We start from the raw sequence: 9154 nt of genomic DNA on the forward strand, positions 1-9154 counted from the left end.
AGCTAGCTAACATTAGCGTCAGTCACCTAGCCACCTAGCTAACGTTAGCCTCAACAAATTGGAATTCGTAACATATCATACATTTTGCAAATTTGTAACATATTGTATATTTAGCAAATTCGTAACATATCAAACGAATTGTAATTCGTAACATATCATACGAAATGGATGATGGACATCCACAAATTAATACATAACATATTAAACGTAACATATACTAAATGGAGTGTTTCGGATTTACATACAGAATAATACAAATGCTCTGAGACCAGGTTGCCTCCAGTGCCACACTAGTCAAGCTTCCTCGATGAAAGTTTGGCACTAAAGATTCTGTATTAATGCAATCTTATGAGTCACAAAGGAACACATCATTCACTTCCTTATAAACTGGAAATCTCCCTCTCGCTTTGTGTGTGTGTGTGTGTGTGTGTGTGTGTGGGTGTGGGTGTGTGTGTGTCAGGGAGAGTGCCATGTGCCTCCGTGGGAAACTATGAACTGTACCAGTACCATGGCTAAAGGATTTCATTTGGTAACAACATTTCTGCCGCCTCCACCTCAGCGGGTCACATGATTCTCATGGACTGGAGAAAGCTTGTGTGAACATCACTGTCCTTAACAGAGAAGCATTCATTTAGAAAAACAGGGATTTTCGATTCACAATTCTTAGTATTCAAATTGAATGCGTATTTCATACATATTGTTATGTAGCTATATCAAAAAAGATATACAGAAAACCCATCTGTTGGCTTGGTAGCACATAATATACATTTTCTTTGTTGCAAGTGTCTTTCTAGAAGGTCTCCTTTTTATCTCCTTGGAAGAAATGACCATTCCCAGTGGTATTTATTGAGTTTGTGTATCTCCTGAGGGATTACGTGAATACACTAAGGGTTGCACATTTCCCAGGATATCCGTCTCTGTTTATTAGTATCCTCTTCCGACTGAGGCGCCACAGCACTCCAACCATCCTCTCAGCCTCTGCCATGCCTCACGTCATCCTGCCCCTCAATTCCATTTCCCGTTTCCTCGCGTGTTCCAGAAGGAATTGCAGAACTCCGGCTGGCCTGTTCCTTATTCTCCTCCTCATCTACTGTCACTGGACTCCCACACCTACCCCTGCACCACCACCACTGCAGTAAGGCCCGGCAACGCTTCCGAAAGGCCACATCACAACAAGCATACAGAAGGGGGTTGAGGCAACTATTGACATACCCTAGACAGGTGGCGTAGGGGTGAGCTGCAACCAGCGTCCGGTCAAATGGGCAGGAGTAGGGCAACAGCTCTAACTCCATGAGCATGGAAAGTGTCTTGTTGGCATGAAGGGGAAGCCAGCAGAGGAAGAAGGCTAGCACTAAGGTGACGATGACTCGCAAAAGGCGACGTTGGCGTCGGCGGTCGGGGCGAGGACCCTGTCCAAAATGGCGGCTGAGGAGGCGGCCTAGGGAGCAGTAACAGATCAGTAAGATGATCAGAGGCAACAGAAAGCCAACCACGGTGGATTTAAGTCCTAGAGCCGCCATCCACAGTAGCTCTGCCTGCTCCCTGTCATCTTCCTCCAGCTCTGCTGAGATCAGACCAGAGTAGTCCATCATACAGGAGGAGATGAACATGGGCATGTGATCATGAACCGAGTGTTCCTCTTCTTTAGCTGTCTGCCAGTCTTCTTCATACTCACCCCCTACATCCACCTCCCTTACAGTCCTCAGTAGTAGCGCAGGCAGAGCAAGGATACCTGCCACCACCCAAACGCTCCCCACTACCCAAGCTGCTCGGCAGACGCCACTCCCCTGGGCCCTACTGGATCGCCGTCGGCCAGCAATAACCCAGTAACGCTCTATGCTCAGGACCGTGAGGGAGAACACACTGGCATACATGTTGAGGGCCACTAAATAGCTGCTGACTTGGCAAAGAGGCTTGCCAAAGGGCCAGTGGTAGTCTAGCGCTGTGTGGGCTGCCCATAAGGGCAGGGTTACCACAAAAGCCAGGTCTGCTGCCGCCAGGCTGGCAATGAGTGAGTCAGTAAGGGAACGAGAGGAGTCCGGCAACTTGGGGGTAGAGCTCCTTCCAGGTTGCTGAAGACGCCGCTTGGTGCAGGTCCCCATGCCGGCTGGTTTACCCTCAGGTTGATCCAGGTATGCCCAGAGGACAAGCCCATTTCCAAGGGAGCCCAAAACAAATACCAGGAGATAGACTGAGGGTATGATTACCCATGTGGGTCTCCATTCTCTGTAGTCACACTGGTGAAATGGGGGCGGAGAGGTGGATGCTGAGGGCAGCAGCTCAGAGTCCGACATAAATGTGATGGGCAGAGGGGATAAATGTGAGAGTCTGTGACCAGCCACTGTCTCCTGTTGCAGGGTTAAGAAAATAATATTTGTTCTCTTGTTTTCAATGTCTCCAGGTCAATGTCTCTGCTTTCATGGAAACTTCTGTGTTGAGTCTTGTACACAGCATCTGGAGAAAAAAAATGAATTCATTAAAAAATATATATAGACTCCTGTTGTATGCCATATAACAGGAAGCTAGGACTCAGGGGGTTGACGGAATCACCATCGGTCAAGCAAATAAGAATCTAGTGTTTGACAAGAACACTATGTACATCAAATAACAATATTTATGTAAATTATTACAAGGCTTACCTCAACATCTGAAGACCAGGGTATTCTTCTTCTGAACTTATTGAAAACTGACTTCAGTGATGATAGCGTGTTCCCATATTCCACTGAAACTACTCTTCTCCTGTCTCAGGTCCTTTTTGTCCAGGCTTGGAGGTGTGTCTCGCTAGTGCTCTGTGAATACCCCTGCTCCAGATATAGTAGATCTCCCTGTCTCTCAGCCCCACCCACTCCCCTGCTCTCCTCTTCTCAGACCACCCCAGAGAAGCTTTGTGAGACCTGCAAACAGACCTCATTCTCCCTGTCCCACAGTACACACAAACTGTGCACAAATATTACAAAATACACATAATGTATACATACCAATACTCTCCTTTGCACACTGTCGGAACAATGCCAGTCACATTGAAGCCTAAAAGACAATAAGAGTTGCAAACATTAAACAGTCTGTTAATAGATGCTCACCAGGGCAAATACATACAGAACATGTGGGGCACATCCAATATAAGCCTGTGCTATTGTCTTGATGATACTCAGGGGAGTACTACCATTAGAATTCTGGGGAAAAGTTATTCATGTTATCTCCAAGGTCAGGGTGGCTGTGTATCCTGTTTTCGACTAGTGACTTACTGTGCCAGCAAATTTTGGGGCATTTTGATAAAGAAATTGATCCAATAAGTGCTTCAGCACAAATTAAAGAAATGTTAATAACACAAAGTTAACACGAATCCTACTATTGTCAATATGGACATATACGTAATTGTGTCATACTGTACAGCCTTCAGTGGTTCCCATTCTGTCATGTCCGGGAAACTGACTAACAGTTAATTCCCGTAATATTGTGTCTCTACGGGCTTGCTCAGCATCATGATTTGACCCGAAGTGTTACAATTTGATTTGCTTGTTGTGATGGCACACATCTGTTGCCAGAGCATCCCACATTCTTTTAATTTAACAGTAAATAGCACAAACATTGAGGCATCTTACACAACACTGGGCCCTATGTCTGTGGTCTGGAGAGTGAAAAGACAACGTCAATAGAGGATGAGTACCTTTGAGTTAAGACTGTGGCATGCCGTTAGCATAACCAATGGGCCAATGGTTTATAGGATGTCACAGTGACACTGTGTAAATATTGAAACACCACTTTCTCCTCTCAAATGTGTGAAAGAACAACAGGTGGCCACATCTTGTCCCCAGAATGGTTAATCTCAGCAACTCTATCTGAAACACTGGGATGTAGGCCTATTCAGGCAAATTTGGTTGCTAAAATTGATATACAGCATTTATGAAGGAATAATTCAAATCTCACGTCCGAGTTATGAAAATCACATTTGACAAATTCTACTTGACACAGGCCAAGGGCCATAATGCACTTTCTTGCTGTGCTCTGTATCATGGGTTACTTTATTAATGGCTATTGTTCATGCTATGTATAAAAGTCAGGCATCAAGACACCAAGTAAAAGCTGTTTGATGGTGCCCACTCAAGCCATACTAACTTGCAACCTCTTAACAATGCACCAAAACTATCTCAAGTTCCTACCACTGTGCATCCTTTTTACTTCTATTTGCTATTGCTCTCTGCTTTCTCACTTACTTCCTTTCTTGTTCTATGCTATTTGGCTCATCCAGCTGTCCAAACAGGATGACATTTATGAAGGGCACGGGGTCAAACGGTAGTGTACTGGGGAATATGGCCTCTGGCATCTCTCTACTAGGTTTTAAATGTTAAGCCATGGATGTTGTCAATAGTTAAGGACCTTGGATTTGGCTGCAGTGTTGATCAGGAAAGCCAACTCCCCCACAACAGAACATATCAGTATGAGTGTAAAAGGAAATGGGGAAATTAAGCATAATGGATTTTTATATGCACTTACTTCAAACAGTCAGTCTCCCAGACTGGATAAAATTAAAACACTCTGCAAATGTTCTGTATGATGCTTTTCTCAATGCTTGCTCAGAGTTTAACTCTAACATACTAAAAGTAATGGAGAGTATTCAAAACATGTTTTGAGATCCTGCCTTGTTCATAAAAATCTATAATCAACAATCATTTTGCTGAGATATTAGCATGCATTTTGAAACACATTTCCAATCACACTCAAGAACCTGCCATTTTCACTTATAAGATACACCATTAGTTAACCACTAGAGGGATTCCTTGGCTCATGCTGTAGACTAGTGACAAATTAGTATGCCAATCTGCACTACTCTTCTAGCTACTCTTTCTAACCAAAGATGTGGAGAACTTTTACAAAACAAACTCCATTCTTCAATACTAAGACTAAGATTGCTGTAGTCCACTGTCAAACGACGCTATGAATTCCTCTGAATCAAAACATGAAGGTAAACAGAATAAACATGAAGACAGCCTTCTGACAAATAAATATGGCTTTTTTGGCAATATCTTATTTATTGGCCAGAGATTAAAATGAAAAAAAGACAACACCATCCTTGTGAAAGATTTAATCCAAAAAGGTCTATAGAGTGCCCTTTAAAAAAAAAAGACAGGTTGGTTTAATAGACTCCTATAGAACAGGCAAAGCAATGTTCTGTAACAGGGTATGCCGCTACGCATTAAAAAGAGCAGTGAAGGCATTGTGTGTGAACAAATGTCTCACACAAAATGACCTTAACTTCCAAATTCCACATCATGAATGCTGCAGTATTTGCATTTTCAATTATACAATACTTTGTCCACTCAATCACACAAATACAAAAACTCAAACATTTCTCAAATTATCCCTTACATTTAAGCACATTACAGTAACTTTGGTCAGCAAACTATAGACAACCTAATGGAGCAAACCCCCTTAGATGGAAATTGTTAAGTGCCAAAGCCTATTTTACAATTACATTGCAGTAAATCAGGCAAATACTAATAGGGCATAATTTCAGCATGAGCCATTGGCCCATATCTTCCTGCTTGCCGTTCCATCAGCGGCTTATGTTGATTAGATAGGCAGCATTAGAGCTTCTAAGGCGTAAGTGTGGGGCGAGGTTAGTGCATACACCACCACATCACTGCCAATGAGGCCAGAAGGCCCAGCAACGGCTTGCCAGTGCCAATGGATGTGGCTCCGTTGCATAGGTCACTGGTGCAGCACTTGAAGGTGAAGCTTGATACAGCTGGGAATATCTGGGCCAGTCGATTGAAGTCGCAGTCAGAGTACTTGACGCACTGCCGATATTTCTGTCCCCCTGTGCCAAAGAACATAGGAGTTACAGGATAATGCAGAAACATGGAGTACTTTCATCATTTGTTTCAGATTACACATTTTACTGCACCTCTCTCAGTCAGTGTCAGGCAGGCATCCTCAGAACTGCAGTCCTGTGTTTGTGTGCAGCTCCCTGTGTAATCCTGGCATTTGACACAGCGGATGGCAGAGCCTGAGAAAACAAGGTGAGACACTTAGCCGTTCTCCTGACTCGAGTCATTCCACATCCCTTTTGATTAGCTGATGTGATTTGGTCAAATGTGAAATGCTCCACCTAGATTGCGTTATAGTTTTGGAAAACTTGAACACAACTTGATTATCATCCATAAATAACTTTACAAAAACAAAACATACTGTTTTACCACAAATTTCAACTGATGTTTTTTGTCTAACACAGCTTCAAGCTTTTGTTTCCTCCTGAGTTTCCATTAGCTCAGGAAGTGCAATGCAAAACACCTCTGTGGGAATCTGTTAAAACGGCACACAGTAAATGCATATTTTGTATTTGTACAATTATTTTAGGGTGATATAAAAGTACAGTTGGAAGTTTCCATATTGCATAACCATATTGCATGCAGTGATTATTAACAGTTAGACAGAGCATTGTAAATGCAAACCCTATGGCTGTATGGCCTTCAGTTCTCGAGAACTAGGCGAGACTCAACAGTATCGAAGAACCAACTTCAATGGCAGAGCGTGAAGACAAAAAAAATGATGGCTTACCCAATCCAAATATTGCAAAACAGAACACTAAGCATATCCCAAGATAATTGTTCATGATTTTGATTTCTGCTGACTGTCACGTCTGGAGAGAAAAAAAGAGACAAGAATCATTTAAAGCTAGAATCCTTAGCTGCTACATCCATTTTTGGACTTATCAATTAATTATATATACCCATTAACTCTTGAAAAATAACTTATAAATGCCTCATAAGCTTAGTTCAACTGTTGTATCCCACCAGAGCCCAAAATATAAGCTTGTTTTAATCTAATGTGTGTAAACAATGTAAATCTAAACAAACACTGTATAGCCTCAAAACATGGTTAAAACTATCATTTTGATAGTAGTTTATGAATTTCAGAGTGGTTACATTTCTCCAGGCCAATCCCTCAGCTTTTTACCAAAACAGGGGCGTGGTGCCTGATTTGTTATTGTTTCAATTAAAAACGGACTTTAACGAGTGATTGGGTAAAAATCTATACAGTTACATATCGGGATAAAATGTTTGATGATAATATCATATAATTTTGACAATATCGCAATATACATTTTGCGCTAGTTGGCTGTACCTGCACCAAACCTCCAGTATTTTTCCTTCATAGTTTGTTCTCCATCTTTTTAAATAGGGTGCCAATTTGTTTTCAGAAGTTTTATTTCCCTGACTGATCAAAACTAGTTATCATGGCTCTCTTGTCCCTCGGCAGCAGACATATGGTGAGATATGTTTGGAACATCGAATCGTAATACATATCGTATCCGCACCAGCTATGTATTTTATCAATGGGTGCGTTCGTAAATTCACTCTGGCCATCTACTCCGATTTCAGAGCACTCTCGTCTGAGTGTGCCAGAGCGCAGAATAACTGATGAATTTATGAACGCTCAACACCGGTTGAATATGGTCGGTGTCGGTAATGTCGGCAAAAAAACGTAATTAAAATTGTTGCCAGCAGCACAGTTACAGTTACCAACGCTCTGGATAACATGAAAACAGCCTAACCAGCTCTCATTTGTGTCTGGAAGTAGCTAGCCAACGTTAGCCAGTTAGCTCGGGTACTTGACTGCTGTTGTGAGGTCAGAACGCTCGGATCAACCCTACTCCTCCGCCAGAGCGTCCAGTGTGCAATCTGAATGCTCCTATAGCGAAACTCTCTGAATTTACGAACGGGCAATCTGACAACGCTCTGAATTTACGAACGCCCAGAGCACCTTCTGGCACTCCAGATAGAATTTACGAACACACCCTGACGAATCATCAAGATTACGCCCAAACTCATTGCCTAATGGAATTTCCCATGACGTATGCATTGTTAACACACTGCAGAGATGACAGAGACAGCTTTATATCTCTACATGCATATGATATGGCTCTGGTTTACAGTAACCTAACCAACACAGTAGCTAGTGATGGCCAAACAATTCCAGACTTGATCAGCTGGCAGGACAAAGGTTACGTTAGCTACAGGAGCTAACATTAGCTGTGTAGCTAAAATTAGCTGTGTAGCTAAAGCTATGCTAGATAGCCAACCACACCACATTACCTCTCAAATAGTTACGTTAGTTCATACATTGTTCATATTTTCGGTTCAAATACACCTATAGTTATTGTTAAGTAATGATTATGAAGCTGGACATTTTTAACGAAACAGGTCTTTACTTACCCTGCTTGCTCGAACAACAACGAACGCAAAATGACAAGCAAGTGCTTCGGACTCAGAAATGACAGCTATGGCCCTTCCCCTTCCCCTTCCCCTTCGGAATAAGAAACTGCCCACTACTGGGAAGCGTGGTTAGTTGGTGACCTTATTTGATCCAGATTGGTTGTGACACACCAACCTATTAAATACATTCTGTATTATTCAAGGTGTGATGTTATATTCAGGGTAAAACCATTTCAATTTCCTAATACTGTATAACGAAGCATTAGTAATTTAATGAATGATTAATACCTTATTAATCTACACATGACATGAGCCATACCAAAATCGAGGTTGAACTGCATTTAAAAATGGCCAACTATTTGGACTGAAACTCTTATCTTCCGGTAGACTAATGTCGTAGTAAATATATTTGTCGTAGTGAATATAAAATGTTATAGATTGATCTGAGTAATATGTTGTGTAAAATGTTGTGCAAGACCTATTTAGGTCAGGAGCTTGTTTTCAATAACAGCGTACTGTTCTGTGTCATGTGTCTGATACTAACAGCGTACTGTTCTGCGCATAAACTGTTGAGTAGCAAACAAAGGACAAAGGAGAACACCATTGTCACCAGATGGCCTAATCTTAAAGGAGTGTGATAACAGGACAATCAGTTCCTCCTCGGCCCCCACTTGTTGCTTCTCAAGAGTTCTTTGACACACAAACCTTTCATTTGCACGCACACTCATTCTCAACTCCCTTTCTACTGGTCGGGTGCCAAGGGCAGAGGACTCTGCCGTGCACCAATGGGGCATCTGCTCTGGACAGAGCAGACCCGCCTCCTACGCCTCGGGAACCAATCAAGGGACTAGAAGAAGGACCCCTTCCTTGCTGTTACATTGTATAAAGAATGTTGAAAACTCTGTTTAAGGATCTTTTTCAACTGTCTCCATAAGAGG

General features: G+C 42.3%; 2 protein-coding genes across 2 annotated transcripts; both read right to left on the reverse strand.

Annotated features, from left to right (window-relative positions):
* Nucleotides 1–220: 220 nt before the first annotated feature.
* LOC121574276 (apelin receptor B) lies at nucleotides 221–2750 on the reverse strand. Its single transcript, XM_041886894.2, has 2 exons — nucleotides 2640–2750; nucleotides 221–2454 (listed from the first exon to the last, which is right to left on the reverse strand). Exon 2 carries the CDS (start codon nucleotides 2292–2294, stop codon nucleotides 972–974), a length of 1323 nt encoding a protein of 440 aa, XP_041742828.2. The 5' UTR covers nucleotides 2295–2454; nucleotides 2640–2750; the 3' UTR covers nucleotides 221–971.
* A 2318-nt stretch (nucleotides 2751–5068) lies between these two features.
* LOC121573317 (CD59 glycoprotein) lies at nucleotides 5069–8319 on the reverse strand. Its single transcript, XM_041885197.1, has 4 exons — nucleotides 8217–8319; nucleotides 6559–6640; nucleotides 5906–6007; nucleotides 5069–5818 (listed from the first exon to the last, which is right to left on the reverse strand). Exons 2-4 carry the CDS (start codon nucleotides 6611–6613, stop codon nucleotides 5619–5621), a joined length of 357 nt encoding a protein of 118 aa, XP_041741131.1. The 5' UTR covers nucleotides 6614–6640; nucleotides 8217–8319; the 3' UTR covers nucleotides 5069–5618.
* Between the last annotated feature and the right edge of the window lie 835 nt (nucleotides 8320–9154).

This window comes from Coregonus clupeaformis, unplaced genomic scaffold (assembly GCF_020615455.1).
Source record: "Coregonus clupeaformis isolate EN_2021a unplaced genomic scaffold, ASM2061545v1 scaf0266, whole genome shotgun sequence".
In the NCBI taxonomy this organism is placed as follows: domain Eukaryota; kingdom Metazoa; phylum Chordata; class Actinopteri; order Salmoniformes; family Salmonidae; genus Coregonus; species Coregonus clupeaformis.

Bases quoted from the DNA above. Each gene is read 5' to 3' on its own strand.
- LOC121574276 (XM_041886894.2), bottom strand. From the start codon at position 2,294: ATGTCGGACTCTGAGCTGCTGCCCTCAGCATCCACCTCTCCGCCCCCA.
- LOC121573317 (XM_041885197.1), bottom strand. From the start codon at position 6,613: ATGAACAATTATCTTGGGATATGCTTAGTGTTCTGTTTTGCAATATTT. The intron at 6,008-6,558 runs GTAAGCCATCAT...TTGTTTTCTCAG, and splicing joins TTTTGCAATATTTGGATTGG to GCTCTGCCATCCGCTGTGTC. The intron at 5,819-5,905 runs GTGCAGTAAAAT...TCTTTGGCACAG, and splicing joins CCTGACACTGACTGAGAGAG to GGGGACAGAAATATCGGCAG.